Below are 18,619 nucleotides of genomic sequence, written 5' to 3'. Positions count from 1 at the left end.
TTATTTTTTCGATACAATCATTTCTCACGAAAATACAGCCTTCCAAAAATCACTAAAAAATTTATAAAATTTTCTTGTTCCTTTAATTTTTTGGATAATTGTAGTTTTTTATTTATGATTAAAACGTGAATAATTACAGCATAGGTATGAAAATTTATTGTCTATGCAAAAAAATTACTGTTTGAATTTTAAAAATCGTAACTGATATGTAGAAAATTGACGACGCGTGTTATAAAATTTATTATTTGGAATGTTAAAATTCCCCATATTGACACCCGGGTTCCGAGTTATTCAAAATACTAATTTTTAAAGTTTATTTTTTTCCGTGTACTATTCAAAATTCTTTATGACTAGGGCCAGGATTTTTGCGTTAATTTAAAAATAATTAATACTTAGTGGTGTGAAGTTTTTGATATTACGGGGAAAATATTGGTCTTATTCAAAAATTTTTTTAACAAAAGTTGTAGGAAATTAAATTTCCTTAAAAAAATGTTTCTTATAATTTTTTCTTAGGGCTAATAAGAAAGCTGTAAATTCAAAATTAAGATTTTCATAATTAATCAAATTTTGAATCATTCATTATGAATTTTAATTTGTGAATTACGGTGAAAATATTGATCGTATAAAAAAATCATAAGAGACATTTTTTTTAGAAAATTAAATTTCCTACAACTTTTGTTCAAAAATTTTTTTAATAAGATCTATATTTTCGCCGTAATATCAAAAATTTGAACTACTCATTTAAAAAATCTCGTCCCTATTTATGACAATTATTTTCATATAATTATTACCGTGTACTCTAATATTCAATTGTCATTAAATACTGAGCATTGATTTAATTAATAGAATCCATATTTGTTATCTAAATGACATTGTTTTGATTTATTTAATATTTAATATCTTTGCGTAAATTTTTTCGTTTATTTCCTTAATTTTGTCTTCTATTTTTTTTTCCTAAAATTTATCAATTTTTTTTATATAAAATTTGTAATGTTCCTGATACTGGCTGCAGTCATCAGTTTTGATTTTAAAATTCTATTAAAAAAGTCATTGAAGCAAAAAACTAAAAAATCTCAATAAATTTTTTTTTTTAAATTTCCATTTTAAATTTACCCGCCATCAGTTTAAATTTCGTTCCGCGTCTAATCCATCGGTAACACGGGACGCGACCATAAAGCCGCATCTCCATTTAAATAATTTGCATGTCACATTTTAAAACTGTCATAAAAATAATAAAAATACCCGCGATAGTGTTAATTATAAAATATTAATAATTAAAATAATTAAAAATAAATAAATAGAAATAAAAAACGAAAATTAAAAAGTAAATATGGGAAAAAAAAATAAAGTTTACTGAATTTATTTCCGGTTCGTTAACCGTTTGAGTTAGTGAGTATCTGATTGGTTGATATAATTTTAAAAACCGTCCGTTGCCAAAATATATAAAGATATAGAAAGTGCTGTTTGCTATCCTGAGGTGGTGTTGAGTTTTCGTCGGCTAAGAATTTAATGCCAGACAATTACTGACTCCTGTGATTAAATATAATTGTTTGTAGGTTGTAATAGTAAATAAACACATATATATTTATATATTTTTCGTTAGTGTTATAAATCCAGTGCGGTAACTTTTAAACAAAATGTCTAAAGATGAAAAAGAGTCTATTATTCCTGATGTTATTTACGATGAGACTGGGGGCAAAAGTTACCTCAAGGGCCGCTTCTTTGGAAAAGTATGTCCTTGTAATATATATATGTCATATTTAGTTTGTATATTTTATTCATTTATATTTTTAATTTATGATACTCAAGTTAGCCGACGTCTAATAAATTTTGATTTTTTTTAAATGATAAATTATAAAAAAAAAAATATTTCAAAAAATTGCACCTGTAGTTTTTAAAATTTTCTACATGTGCATATTTTTAGTTTTTTTTGTAATTTATTTGTTGAAAAAAATCCGAAAATTACTAATTGTCTGCTGACTTCAGGATCATCAGCTTTTTTGAATTTTTAAAAAAATTAACCTCATGCTGCTGCTGATATTTAAAAATAAAATATATTAATTTTTTTATTTATTTAAAATTATAATTTTTGCTGAATGTATCAAATGCCTGCTATATTTTTTCGTACATTATTTTTACTGCTCAGTTGCCTACTAAAATTTATTTTCTAGTTCTGTTGCCACTTAAAAATATTTCATGATATTCAATTGATTACTTACCTCTGTACACTAATCAATAAAAAATCTAATTAGTGTAGATGAGCTTCTGATTTATTTGCTGAGAAAATCAAGTAGAGGAAAAATGATCAACGTTCAAGTCTGATAATTTAAGAAAAAAAACCACAGCTGATCTGGAAAATATCAAGACCACTAGTCTTTACAATAGCAACTGAAAAATTCGGAGTATTCTATCAAAAATTAGTGGCCTGACCAGGTCATTTTCTACTTTAATTATGAGATTCAATCCAGTATCTTATGATGGATCTGGCGAGTCATATTTAAGCGATGGATTGCAATATACACAGGAACAAAAAAATTTTATAAATTTTTTAGTGATTTTTGGAAGGCTGTATTTTCGTGAAAAATGATGTATCGAAAAAAAAAAAAAGCAAATTGAAGCTTGAAATCTCTAGTTTAAAGATCTTCCAGCAAAATAATTTTTTGAGCCACGGTTTCTGCGGAATCATAAGAAAAAGGTCGAGACAAAATTTTTCTAAATTTTTTGGTTTTGTTTTTAAGGTCTACGGGGCCGGGAAAAATTTTTTCAAAAAAACAAATTCATGGCTCGCTTGGGAAATTTATTCAGCTACAATTATTTTTTTTTTCTCTGTACGTCAATTTGCTGCTGAATAAGTGTAGATATAAAAAAATAATGAAGACAATAAGATTGCACGTGGAGGAGTTCGTGGTTAGTCGTTGTAGTCCAGTACCAGCTTTTTGACAGACGTTCAAAGGGACAACCAAAGAAGTTCACATTCGAATTAGATATTCTGTTCATAGGCCCAAAATGGACATAGTTTTTGGAGGATTTTGTAGTATTTAGCAGCCGTAGGCCCGTTTTAGGGCAGATAAATTCAAAGTGTTCAAGTATTTCTGGGGAGTCAATGTATTCTCAATGTTTTCTCAAGTGATCAGTCTTGAACGTTGATCACTTCTCCTCTACTTGATTTTCTCAGCAAAGAAATCAGAAGCTTGTTTACGTTAATTAGATTTTTTATTGATTTGTGTACACAGGTAAGTAATCAATTGAACATCATGAAATATTTTTGAGTAGGCAATAGAACTATAAAATAAATTTTAGTAGGAAACTGAACAGTAAAAATTTATAATGAACAACTGATGCCTTCCTTAATTTTAACATCACCCGTGTAAAAAAGTTGCGGGATTCCACCGGTAATTCGCAGGTGATCAGCTGAATATCATGTGGAAGTCATATTTTGACACAAATATGAATTTCAGATGATTTCTGGATGAGTATCAAATGATAATATGGAAAGAAAGTTAGGAATAGATTGTAATGATTATATTATAAGTTGACACGTAAAATGAGAGATATTTTTTTTTTAAATTAGCAGTAACGAAGTAATCGGGGAACCTGGGGCATGAAGGCCCCCTTCAAAAATTTAGTAAATTTTTTTTTTCTTTCATTTTCGGTCAAATTATGTTATCTCTGATATTTTAAGCTGATTTGCAATATCTGGGGCATAATGAACCACCTGTAAAATAATTTTCTACAGAAACAATTATTTTTTTCTAAACTAAAATGAATTTGAAAAATTTATTAATTAAAGCTCTTTTAGGTCAATACACTAAAAAAAATTCGCGAAGTGTTTAACAGTTTAATATAAATTCATTGAAATGTTAAAACTCCGGACAGGAGTGAATTGGGAGTGAAATAAAATCCACTTCACTCCGAGATCACTCTGCTAAAAAAAAACTCCCAATTTCCCCGCAAGAAAAAAAAAATTTTTTGCAATAGAATTTTTCATACAATCTATCACTTGAACTATATTTCTATACTATCTTTGTGTATTCATTAGGAATTCATCCGGAATTCATATTTGTGTCAAAATATGACTTCCACATGATAATCAGCGGATCACCTGCGGAATACCGCAACTTTTTTATACGGGCAACGATATTTAAATTTAAAAAATATATATGTAATTTTATTTATAGGGTGGATTTGCTAAATGCTACGAGATACGTGAATCTAAATCACAAAATGTATATGCTGGTAAAATAGTATCAAAGTCAATGATGACTAAAAGTAATCATCGTGAAAAAATGACACAGGAAATTCAAATTCACAAAAGTTTAAATCACAAAAATGTTGTTGGTTTTTATGGTTTTTTTGATGATTGTTATAACGTCTATATTATATTAGAATTATGTCGTAAGAGAGTAAGAATTTTTTTATTTTATTTATTATATTTTTATGATTTTATTTTTTTTTTAATTTTTTTGTTTTTTTTTGTTTTTTTAATTTTTTTAGTCAATGATGGAATTACACAAACGTAGAAAAGCTCTAACAGAATGTGAAACTCGTTATTTTATGAAACAAATATTAGACGGTGTTTATTATTTACATAAAAATAAAATAATTCATCGTGATTTAAAATTAGGTAATTTATTTTTAAATGATGAATTACAAGTTAAAATTGGTGATTTTGGATTGGCAACAAAATTATCACATGATGGTGAGCGTAAGAAAACACTATGCGGTACTCCAAATTATATAGCACCTGAAATATTAACAAAAGCCGGTCACTCATATGAAGTTGATGTCTGGAGTATCGGCTGTATCATGTACACGCTGTTGGTTGGTAAGCCGCCATTTGAAACCTCAAGTCTTCGTGAAACTTATGCCCGTATTAAGACAGTTAATTACAAAACCCCATCAAATATCAGCAGCACCGCTGTTTCGATGATAACGAACACACTGCAGGGCAATCCAACCAAAAGACCCAGTGTTATGAAGCTACTCAAGGATCCATTTTTCACATCCGGATACATGCCGCGAAGTCTTCCATTGTCATGTCTAACAATGGCGCCACGTCTTGACACTCTCGAGTCACATAATCGCAAACCTCTGTCTGAAATGAATCGAAACGAAGAGGATGAAAAAGCAGTATTTCGCATACCAACAAGTCCAGCACCACGTGTTGGAACTAAAACACCTGAATCCCAAACAGATGCCCAGAAATCTGGTCGTAATATCAAGCGTATGCTGATAACATTGAAGGAACAAGTCACTGCAGTCCTGGCTGCTAAACCAGGTCGTACTGACGCCTCATTGGCTGTGGAAAATACTGATCCTTCAGCTCAACCTCTGGTTTGGGTTAGCAAGTGGGTTGATTATTCAGATAAATATGGATTTGGGTATCAGTTGTGTGATGATGGAGTCGGTGTCATGTACAATGATGGAACAAGACTTATTATGTTAGCTAACAAATTTAATATTCATTACATCAGTCGTGATCTCACTGAGACTTATTATACTGTAAAAGATTATCCGGAATCGTTGGAAAAAAAAATGAAATTAATGACATTTTTTTTGCAATATATGAATGAGCATCTTATGAAAGCTGGCGGCTCGGTTGCTGTTAAAAATGACGCCATGTCACGTGTACCGTATATGCATCAATGGTTCCGCACACAAACTGCGGTTGTTATGCAGTTAAATAATGGAACTGTTCAGGTTTGTTTTTTTATTTTATTTTATTTTGAATTATTTACATTTAACGGATTTAGTTATCAATTTTTAAGTTAACGCTTTATTTCGCGCGGGAAAATTTGAATAATTTTTATTTTAAATACAAATTTTTTTTAATTAAAATATTTATTTTATGATGATTATGAGAAAAGTTTAATTTGAAGTCTACTTTGTATCTTATATATCGCGTTACTAGAACCAGAAGGGCGTATCTCAAATTATACGCCCTTTTGGTCCTGCAGAACCAAAAGGGCGTATAAAAAAATTTTTTTTTGCTCCAATCAATGTAAAAATGTTGAAAACATTAAAATCTATGGAAAAAACGAAAAAAAAAAATTTTTTTGTTCTACGCCCTTTTGGTTTTAAGAAAAAAATTTTTTAAAGTCATAAGGGTGTATCCTGTTTTTTCGATTTATTATCAATTATAGATCAGAGTAAGAAAAAAAATTGCGAGGGTAATAAAAATTATCACTCCACAATTTAATTTATATGAACAAATATTTATTTAAGTGAAAAAACGAATGAAAATTAAAGAAAAAATAAATTCATTAGGGTATTAGTCCTATGCCATCGCCATCGTCAGGATCATCTGTACCTAAGATTATAAAAAAAAAGATTTTTTAATTTTTTTTACAACATAACTTGATAATAATAAAAAAATTTATAAACTATTACCATCGCTAAAAATTAAATTTTGATAATACCGATGAAAAAAAAAAAAAAAAAAAGAAAAAAACAGAAAACAGAAAATGAAACCTTGATTGAAAAATGAAAAAATGCACCTTTGAAAAATTGAAAAATTTGAAAGTGCATTTTTTTAATTTGATTAAATTAAATTTCACAGCACTCATAGAATTTAGAATTTTTTAAATGCATTTTTTTCATTTTCGAATTATACATATTTTTTACATTAATTGTTGAATTAAAAAAATTATAACAAACTTAAGATTCGATCAAAATTAAATAAAGAAATTCGGTTTTTTACTTAAATAAATATTTGTTCAGATAAATTAAGTTGTGGAGTGATCATTTTTATTACCCTTGCAATTTTTTTCCTTACTCTGACCTATAATTGATAATAAATCGAAAAAACAGGATACGCCCTTATGACTTTAAAACAATTTTTTCTTAAACCCAAAAAGGCGTATAATAAAAAAATTTTTTTTTCCGGTTTTTTTTATAGATTTTAATGTTTTCATCATTTTTACATTGATTAGAGCAAAAAAAAATTTTTCTGCAGAACCAAAAGGGCGTATAAATTGAGATACGCCCTTATGGTTCTAGTAACGCGATATTTATTCTTTTAATTCTCATCGGTCACTTTGATCAGCTGTAAAAATTTTTATTAAAATATTTGAATATTTTTATGAAAGCTAGTATAGATTTTTATCATAAATTTTGAGTTGATACTCTGCATAAAAATTTTTAACGAAATCGGGTGGTATCAAGAAATAAGTGTACTTTGGCATAAAATTTATGAAAAATGTAAACTTTCCAAAATTATATTTATTTTAATTGAGATGAAAAATTTTTTATTGAAAATTTTAGTTATTAATAAAAAAGTGTGATTAGTTTTTTAAAAATATCTTCGTGAATATTGAGTTGGTTAAAAAATTACAAGAATGCTTTTTTGTAGACAATAAAATTCTCTACAAAAAAGGTATCTTGTAATTTTTTGAAAAATTCAATAATTATCGAGATATTTAGTTAGAAATTCCAAAAATTAATTACAGGAATTTTATGTTATAAAATTATTGCAGTCTTTTAGATGCCGGGTTTCAAAAATAACACCGGCACACAAAAAAAAATAAGTTCTCTGTACTTTTGACGGGACCGATTTATTCCCATGTATTTTGACCCGCTGAATCCGAATCCGAGGTCCGTTTAACCCGTACACCCTCAGATTTTTCGAAAACTTTAAAAAACCTCAAAAATACACAAAAATCGACTGTTTTTTAAATTTATAAATTTTTTTAACCCTAACTAAGCAAGATTTTTGTGTATTTCGGTCCTCCACATACTAACCTGAAGTTTATTTAAAACATTAGCCATTTAAAGTCTGAGAAAATTCCAAAAAACCCCAAAAAATTGCAAAAAAGCAAAAAAATTCTTAGTATTGTGATGAAAAAAATTTTATAGGGCTAAATAAATAATTATTTTCATGTATGTTTATCTGTCACATATAATTCTCGAACATCCATGGCTCAGATATCTCTAAAATTTTTAAATAAATGGCAAAAATTCCCAAAAAATCGAAAAAAATAAAATTTGGTATAACAAAAATCATTTTTTAAATCGACATAAATAAAAGAAATCATATTGTTCGATCTGTGATATATATATAAAAAATATTTTGGCCTAAAACATAAAAAAATTTTAATATGCTTCAAAAAATTTTTTTCATCACAACACTAAGAATTTTTTTGCTTTTTTGCAATTTTTTGGGGTTTTTTGGAATTTTCTCAGACTTTAAATGGCTAATGTTTTAAATAAACTTCAGGTTAGTATGTGGAGGACCGAAATACACAAAAATCTTGCTTAGTTAGGGTTAAAAAAATTTATAAATTTAAAAAACAGTCGATTTTTGTGTATTTTTGAGGTTTTTTAAAGTTTTCGAAAAATCTGAGGGTGTACGGGTTAAACGGACCTCGGATTCGGATTCAGCGGGTCAAAATACATGGGAATAAATCGGTCCCGTCAAAAGTACAGAGAACTTATTTTTTTTTGTGTGCCGGTGTAATGAATTAATTTTTTTTTTTAATCAGTAATTGAAAATAATAATCCGTAGCTCAAATTTTAAAATCATTATTTTTAAAAATATTCCGTAATTTTTATTGAACAAAAATTATAAAATTTTTTTTTGTAGATTAATTTCCTGGATCACTCAAAAATAATAATGTGTCCATTGATGGCTGCTGTTACTTACATTGATCAAGAGAAAAATTTCCGTACGTACCGTTTTGAAACAATACAATCAAATGGATGTAGCGCTGGACTTGCACGCAATTTGGAATATGCACTCGAAAAGCTTGACCTTATGATTGCAAACTCGCGACAAAATTAAACTTTTTTTTTACCTGAGAAAACATTTCATTACAAAAAAAAAAATTATATACAAACCTGGTAATTTTTTTTTTTGGGTAGGTATTAATTATTGAATCGTATTTTTTTTTAACAATATTGTTTAAATTGTAGACAATTATTTTGTAAGTTTAATTCCTTTTTTTTTCTTTTTTTTTTTTCTTTTTTATCGTAATTGTCAGTAAATAATTTGAGCGCTCCGATGCTTCGCATCTGAGGTGAGCGAAAAAAAATCACAGGAGACAGACAATTTATATATGAATAATTTATTACTTATTGATTTAGTTATTCATATTATTGATAATTAATTTATATATATTTTTTTTAATTACAATAAGTAATAACTGACAAACATGAGATAAAAAAAAAGAAAACGAGAGAGATAAAAAAAGAATTTTAGTTATTTATAAAATGTATTATTAAATAAGCATTTAATAATTAAAATTAATTTTTTAATATTTTTATGAATAAAAAAAAAAAAAAAAAAAAAAAATAATAATTCAATAGAAAATTCAAAAAACGAGGCCTTAATTTCATAATAAAAAGTGTAAATATATAATTAATATAAGCAATTAAAATTAATTATTATCCATTTTTATACATTGAATAATAAATTAGTTAAGTAAATAAATAATAATAATAATAATAAAAACATGAATTGTAGTAATGAATTTTTAAACGAATTGTATTTTTAAATAATTATTAATTACTATTATTATTACTGAGCATTAAGATGAATTTATTATTAACTTACTGCACTCGGTATTTTTTTTTTTTTTTTAATTCAGTCATCTTTCGAGATTACAAAGTAAATTTTGCTTTGCTATTTGCATGTTACTTTTAATTTTTAATTTATTATTAAGTATTTAAAATAAAAAGATTTTATAAATAATAATTTTTCAATTTGCGTGCTTGTGAATTAAATAAATGGTTTAATTTTTATTGGTAATAAATTTAAAATAAACGAGCAATTTTTAATAAAATTCACTTTTTTTTTTTTTTTTTACTAGAAAAATAAAATGTCTTAGTAATTCATAGTTATTTTAATTTATTGTTTGTAGTACAAAATATATAATACCAGTTAATTAGCGAAACATAATTGCAGTAACGCTGAGCTAAAAATTAGGTCGAATACTTAACATTGATAGGTTTGACATTAAATTGAGCTCAACCGGTTATTGGGAATAAATTAAGTTCTTTTTTTTTAATTATTAAAATAGAATATTATTTTTATATTAAGTATTTCAATTATATATAATAAAACGTTTTTTAAAAAAATATACTTTTTTAAATTTTAAATAAAATAAATGAAATACAAGCCTTAAGTATTGATACTAAAAAATATAGTAAAGAGTACCCTATCAAAAAAATTCATGTGGGATTGCATAGGAATCCATTTATTTATTTATTTATTTTATTTATTAAAATTTTTAGGCCCTGAAGCCTTAGCTCCCTAAGGGCCTTACAATAAATACAAAATGATAAATATATATAGAGAGGCGCAAAAATAAATTTCATAATAATAATAATAATAATAATAATAATAATAATAATAATAATAATAATAAAAGTAACAATAATAACAATAATAATAATAATAATAATAATAAAAGTAACAATAATAACAATAATAACAATAATAATAATAATAATAATAATAATAATAATAATAATAATAATAATAATAATAATAATAATAATAATAATAATAATAATAATAATAATAATAATAATAATAATAATAATAATAATAATAATAATAATAGTAACAATAATAACAATAATAATAATAATAATAATAATAATAATAATAATAATAATAATAATAATAATAAGAATAATAATAATAATAATAATAATAATAATAATAATAAAAGTAACAATAATAACAATAATAACAACAATAATAATAATAATAATATTAATAATAATAATAATAATAATAATAATAATAATAATAATAATAATAATAATAATAATATTGCCAATAACAAATAATTGTAAAAATTACAACAACGGCAATAATAAGTTACGTTGTCTCAAAGCAAGTTGATCAATTATAATTTGCTGTGTACAAATGACAGTAGTTAATATAAAATTTTGAATGTACAGGAATTACAATCATTGATTATCTTTATCTATAAAAAACATATAATATTTTGATCGAAATTCATTGTAATCAATAATTGTAACAATCTCCTCCGGTAATTGATTCCACACTCTAACTGCCGTAACAATAAACGAGTTGTCAAATGTAACAGTCCGAGCATACGGTAAACTTAATACATCAGTTTGTCTAAGAGAACGTGCATGAACTGAAGTTAAAACACTGAAGTCTTGCAGTAGTATTCTATCATGATGTAATCTCAGCATCTTATAAACAGAGCAAGCAATCAGAAACTCACGCCGACCTGATAATGTCAGCAAACCAATCCATATAGGAAAGTATTGATTTTTGTAAGAATCCATAGAAATTAATATAGGAGTCTATGGTTGAATATAAGAATCCATGTGTATCTGGATTCCTATCCCGTATGAAAAAGCAATATATGAGCTTCAGTATAATTAAAAATATATGATAAATTATATGGAATTATAAGAAGTCATATATGGAGCCATATACAAAATTTTGCCGAAATATTATATGATTTTATAATTTGCAACATATATATCGGTAATATATTTTTTTACATGCTAACTTATAAGTATTGCTTATAATATTTTATACTATACTTTAAGTTATATGGTAAGATATATGATTTAATTATATGACTGAAGTATAATATTTATATATGTAAATATATAATTATATAAATATATGTTCACATATATTTGTATAAATGTATGTTAATATATATTTATATAGATTTATGTTTATATATATTATTACAAACATAAAACTAAAGATTTCATGCTATAAAATGCTTTTTTTTTAAAATCTCGATACGATTATTTTTCATGAAGTTACAGTCTTGCAAAAATCACTAAAAAATTTCTCAAATTTTTTTTTTCCTTTAATTTTTGGTATGAGTGTATTTTTTAAATTATTTATGTATAATAATATCGAAATTTTTATAATATTGAAATTATAAGTTTATATATAAAACGAGAATATAATTTGAGATGTAATATCATATGTATACAATTCCATATATTATAAATCATATGGATTATAATAATATTGAAATTATAAATTAATTTATAAGATGAAACATATATTTTACGTTATAAATTAATATATAAAGCGGACATATAATATTTGATACAATATCACAAGTACATAATCACATATATTATAAATGATATGGATTATTATAATATTAAACGTATACATTATTATATATGATAAATCATATATTAATCAATATTAATAATTTTGCCGTCATATATGTTCAGTTATTTACCATATATTTTTTTATATATTATCGACAGTATATGGTTTTTTCATGCGGGATATGGGAACTTGGATATATAGATTTCTTTGCGGGAAATTAATATAAAAATCTTGGTTTCTATAGGAGTAATTTCTATAGAATCTGGAGTATCTGGATTTCTATGTCTGTCGTCTATTGATACGCTTATATGAATAAAAGAACAGATTAATATTCTATAGGCAGGATATTTTTTTACAAAAAAATTGATTACTTGAAGCTCTTTACATCAGTATTTTTGTAATAAATTATTGGTTTATTGATTAACTCAACAAGTATTACATCTTTATAGAAATTACAAATAATTTTAATAAAACACTAAATAAGGAATCGTACAAAGGCTTATACTCCAGGAAATTTTATGAAAACACATACGCTTTTTATGGTATTTGTATCAATAACGTGACATTTTTTGTTAATTTTCCTAATTCCTGATCCATACAAGATTCTGATGTAGATTGAGGTAAAACTCCACATGGGAATCTATAATAGATTCATCACGTGGATCCCATAGGGACCCATGAGAATATATATCGGGATCTATGCTATTTCCTCTGGGGAACCATTTGAGAATACATCAATTTTTTTGGTAGGGTCAGTTCCCTTGTGGACTTTTCCATAATTTTCCCATGGCCCATGGGAAATCATTGTAACATTCCCCATAGGAATTTAAACAAGGTTCCCATTTGAATTTTTGCATGTGGATTGAAAAAACCATGTAAGGATCTATGCTGGATTTCTTTAGGAAATCATATGGGAATCCATCCGAAAACGTCATGTGGGAATCCAAGCTGGATTTTTTTTATAGGGTTTAGCTTTAATTTAAATATTCTTAAAACTATTCAATTACATGACAGTTTTATTTTTTTAAAATAAATAAAATCTTCAATAGTTAACATTACATAAGAAAAAGTAAAAAAATAAAATAAAATTATTCCGAAACAATAATGATTAATTCACGACAGTTATAATTACAAATCTCAGACAAGGCTGTAAAGAATAATGTGAGTGTCCCTGGACGGGAGAATATTCCCAGTTAATATATATCTATATAAAATAAAGAGTAAAGAACTCTACTACAATCTTATATTAATGCACATGCGTACATACTTATGAACATTATGTACAGTCTAATTGAAAAATTATCCGTTTTTATGTTCCGTATCTTAGTTAACATCTTTACTTAAGCAATGCTCTTAGTCATACTATATATGATTATAAATACTCAGTTTATTTGAATTACTTGTTTATCAGACTGTACTGTACTATATACTTGCAATTTGTCCATGTAGATGCCGGCATTTATGTTGCTGCGGTGTTTAATTTAATTCAGTACACGCCACGGCATTGCTCTGTGCTAATACTTTTTTTTTTATTTTATTTTATTCATTTTGAATCACAATATTTTTGTTACAAAAGTTTTTAATTAATAGTTTCTTTTTTTTTTTTTATGGTTTCGTTTAAATTGCAAGTGGATTTTTTTTTAATTACAATCATGTAATTAAATCAAGTTAATTAATAATAACAAACAACGGAGATTATAAATTTGTACTTTAGTTCAATTTATATATAAATTTATAAAATTGATGTAAGTAAAAAAAAAAATTATTTTTTTTTTAGATTAAAATTTTTTTGTTTCGTCAATTTATCTGTAAAATTAATATAATTATTCAGGACTTTTTTTTATTGCATAATATGTTGTGTAGACGTATATTTACTGAATAAATTAAATTTAAGTATTTTTATAAATTTTTATTTGCAATTACAAAATAATTTATTATGTGGAAGATTATACTTTTTTTTTTAAATGTATAGAAGTCTAAATATTGATAAATTATTACTATCGTAATTTTTTAAAATAATTTTTACAGATAAATTAATAAAATATACATGACATTTTATTTGGTTTTGTTAATCAAAATTTTTTATCAAAAAAATGTTAAAATAATATTTATATACAGCGATACGAAAAGCACGTTGTTAAAATATATAACTATGTCATTTACAAGAGTAGTAATAATATATATAATTATCTTATAACGCTGCAGTATCATAATATTTCGCAAGTCATTATTTTGTTGTCGAGTAATTGTTTGAAGACATTGGGTAGCACTTTATTTTTTTAAATTTTAGTTTTAATTACTTAGTCGATTCTTTTACAAAAAAAAAAAAAAATACATACACAGAAAAAAAAGTTATCTTGAATCAAGAAAATATTTTTGCAGACAAACGTTTTCGGGAACCAAGTCAAGATTTTCTTGAGCCGAGAATTTGTCTTGGTTAAAAAAAAATCGTCTTGGTGGGAGAAAATTTCTACTTTATTTGACAAAATTTAGGTCTCCAAAAAAATATTTTTGAATCAAGAATATTGACCTTCAGTCGAGAATTTTTTTTTTTTCTGTGTAGATAAATAGATAGATAGAAATTTTGTTTATATGGCCATGGAGTCTAAGCTCCTTGCGGTCATCCTTTATGCATTCAATCACAATTTTTGTATCGTATAACAATCGAGTTTCATACATCATTGCGATTATTAAGTAATTTACATTTATAAGTAATTAATTTTAATCTTAAATTAGAACAATTTTAATATAACTGTTATTAATTATTATCATTATTATTATTCTATATACTGTATAGTAAAACATAGATCATTCTCGGGTATAAAAATTTCAAGCCAAAATAATAATTAAATTTTTTCTCGGCCGCAAAGTGACCGAAAAAAGGCCGACTCAATTTATTGGCGAATTTTTGACATTTTTGTTAAGAAAAATAAAATTTCGTCGTGTTTTCGGGAAACTTTTAACTTCTCCCAATAAAATCCTACGGCTTCTGCGAAATTTCGTTCAAATTTAGGCCTCTTTGACTATTTTTCGGCCAGATAATTTTCCCGGGTTTTCTTCTCTATAGAGAATAAGCTCTTCTAGTTTAAATATTTTTTTCCTTTAATGGAAATTTGAATAATAATTTTTCTTCAATCAATAGAAGAACTTATTGATCATGATAATTTTGTTTTCTTTGATTAAAGAAGAGAAAAATGTTCGGTCTAAGTTGAATGAAAAAGTAGACTTCAGGATTTAAATTTCTTCGCACATGTTTTCAATTCAACAACATATTCTTGAATGAAAATTTTATTTTCTCTTTGTGAAGAAACATTTTTCAGAAAATTTATTCTCTTGACTTAAGGCCGGGCCGAACTCAACGAATTCTCGAATTTTAGATTTCTATTCATTTATTCATCAATTATCATTAGAAAAATTTTTTTAGCTTCCGGAAAGAAGACGAACTTCCTCAGAAGATTTTCATTATTTGAGTCCCATAAAATTTAAAACGTAATTAGAAATCTTAAATCCGGAAGTTCGATTAGTACTGCCGACCCTTGAGGAAACACTTGTATCAGTGTAGTGAATTCCATACACTATTTAAAATATTTTTGGAGTAAACGCGGATTAAATCTGGAGTATATGACTTTTTAGTTTATTTAATACCCTCGGAATGAAATTCACTCCAAAGAGGAGTTTATTTTAACACTAAAATTCCGGACCGGGATGAATGTAATATTACTTTTGGTATTTTTTTTGTTGTTGCTGGTAACTGTAAAAAACAAAGTTTAGGTATTCCCGGGTAAAAATATTTTGCCAAATAAGGGCTTAAAGGATTAACCGAATTTGACCGAAATTACGCCGAAACCATTCAATTTTATTTAAAAAGGCCGAAATCATGCCAAAGCATGATTTCTTAGAAAAGGCCGGAAGTACCCGAAAACACCAAAATTTTATTATTTTTAAAAAACAAACCGAAAATTTTCCAATAAATTAAGTCGACCTATTTTCGACAAAAGTAATTTTCTTTTTAAGTAGAATTAGGGGAGGGTGAGGCAGAGCGGCCCCCTTAAAATTTTGACCAAAAAAAAAATTTTTTTTTTTTCGACTAATTACTATAAATCCGATATGTTTGCGCATTTTTACCCCTACGCATGACATTTGGGGCAAAATGGACAAGCCCAAAATTTTGAAAAAGTGATTTTTTCATATTTTTATCGTCAAATTAAAAAAAAATTATCATAATTCCACATTTCTAGCCCTACGCATAACACCTGGGGCAAAATGGACCAGCCGAAACTTTCGAAAAAATTATTTTTTCATATTTTTCGTTTCTCTATGTAAGAGGCAAATTTGGTCACTAAAAATTTATAAAAATTAAATTTTTTTTTTACTTGATAAATTTTTGAAATAAAGTAAAATTATAGAATTGATTTTTTTTTTATTAAATAACAATTAGTAATTAAGGTAATCGAGAGTGAACGATTTTTTACGCTTTAAAAAATTTTTTTCGAGTAATATAAAACCAAAAATAGTTGTCAAGAGAAAGAAATACATTCTTAATGATGAAAACAATTTAAAGAAAAAAAAAACGAAAAAAAAAAATTTTTTTATCACTTTTTGAAGGGGGGCCGCTCTGCCCCACAAAAAAAAAAAAAATTTTTCCGAATTTTGGCAAAATGTCCATAAATTTGTTCGAAATAGAACAAAAGTAAAGTGATCTTATGGTTGAAAGCCACAAAAAATAATAATTGGCTTAGGGGGGCCGCTCTGCCCCACCCTCCCCTATATAATAGAAAATTTTCCAGTTTTCGGCAATTTTAGGCCTAGATAGTTTTTGGCCTTATTTTTATTGCCTGGGCCTTTGGTCGGCCACTTTTCGGCAGAAAAAACTTGTATTTTTTCACCAGCGGTTTACTTAAAAAATTACACAGTCATATGCTATTTATTAATTTTTTATACCATATGATTTTTTACTGATATTATACGACATCTATGCTACTTTTTTACAAAATAACAATTGATAATTTACTATTTTCTACTGATTTAACCCTTCGCTACACGCGCTATACGGAGATTCTTCACACAACACTACTCAACCTAATAAAGTTGGCGTGAATACGAATGAGACACTTGAGAAAGAGCGTGTAACGAAAGGTTAATATCAATTAAAGACTAACTTTGTGGTGATTCTGAGGCGGTGCCCTCCCCCCCTCATTTTTCAAATTTATCCAATGCAATGACCTTGAACTTACATTACCGTACTTTAATTTTATTAATTAATTAAAAAAAAATAAAGCATTGATTTAAAAACGGACAGCGCATTTATGATTTCCATAGGATAAATTTGAAAACAAAATTAATTACAGTTATTATTGATTTTGAGTTGATTAATCAAACATTGATAATAGTATATTACATACAAGGGAGAAAAGTAGGACAACCCGCGTGTATAATTGTCTACCCGAGCCGAAGGCAAGGGTGGCAAACACTCGGATTGGGATTTTTTACTTTCTTCCATGGTGTAAAGACAATTTTTTGCCACATCTGTAATTGAAAGTTTATACTTCTGCAACTGTTTGTGGGAAGAATGGCGTATGCGCTAATTTTTTATCATTTGTTTTCTCAAAAAAAAAAGATCTGTTATCTTCCCTCTAAACAGGGCAGGAATTTAAACTTTTGGTGCAGGTATGATGAAAAAATTAGCTCGCCTTCGGCTCGGGGTAGGTAATCACGTGGCTTGGAATGTCTTACTATCCTCCCTTGGTGTGGAATATACTATTATAAATGGAACGAAAAATACTATAAAATTATAGTATAAGTAATTTACAATTCTATCAAAGTATTATGGGACATGCATTAGTATTTTTCTAATGATGACACATGACTTAAGTATTTTCAGTCCCGGGAAAAAAAATTTCAAGCCAAAATAATAATAAAAAATTTCTCGGCCAAAAAAAGGCCCAGGTAGTGAACACGAGTCAGCCAAGTCAAAAAATGGCCTAAAAAAATCCGAGAATAAGTCGACTCAATAAAAATTCTGTGTTTTCAGCCAAATTTAGACCTCCTTGAATAAAATTCTATGATTTCGGCGTAATTTCGGGCAAATTTAGCCCTCTCGGTCTTTTTTCGGCTAAAAACTTTTACCTATCGGCCATTTTTCAGCCGAGGAACAATATTATTTATATCATTTTTTTAGTCAATAGCCGAATCTGCTAGAATATTATATTTAAATTTCATAATGGAATTCTTACAGTGACTCTTATGGAAGTATAATTTAAATAAATTAAAGACCCGGGTCAAAAATAAAACTTGATTTAGACTTGCTTCACCTTATTTTCTTTTGAAGTTATCGATTTGCCAACGATTTTTCGATAAGATCTCGACTTTTTCGACTTAAATTAAATTTTTTTCAACTTTTTGAACTTTTTTCTTCTTAGTTTCTACTTATTTCAACTTATTCGTATTTTTTATCTAAGTTTGAACTTATTCGTCTTTGCTTCGAGCATGATCGTCATTCACCTTACTTTTGACTTGCTGAATCAAGTCGGAAAAAATTTATTTATTCGC

At 26.4% G+C, this 18,619-nt stretch overlaps 1 protein-coding gene across 1 annotated transcript; it reads left to right on the top strand.

The window, feature by feature from the left end:
* Positions 1-1,629: 1,629 nt before the first annotated feature.
* Positions 1,630-9,340, top strand: LOC130673207 (serine/threonine-protein kinase polo). The gene is made up of 4 exons (XM_057478159.1): positions 1,630-1,730; positions 4,179-4,403; positions 4,495-5,700; positions 8,582-9,340. The coding sequence occupies exons 1-4, from the start codon at positions 1,638-1,640 to the stop codon at positions 8,777-8,779; spliced, it is 1,722 nt and encodes a 573-aa protein (XP_057334142.1). The 5' UTR covers positions 1,630-1,637; the 3' UTR covers positions 8,780-9,340.
* The last annotated feature ends 9,279 nt before the right edge of the window (positions 9,341-18,619 follow it).

This window comes from Microplitis mediator, chromosome 8, assembly GCF_029852145.1.
Source record: "Microplitis mediator isolate UGA2020A chromosome 8, iyMicMedi2.1, whole genome shotgun sequence".
Classification (NCBI taxonomy): Eukaryota; Metazoa; Arthropoda; class Insecta; order Hymenoptera; family Braconidae; genus Microplitis; species Microplitis mediator.
Note: the sequence above shows the minus strand (reverse complement) of the source record. Positions and strands in the feature narration are given on the sequence as shown.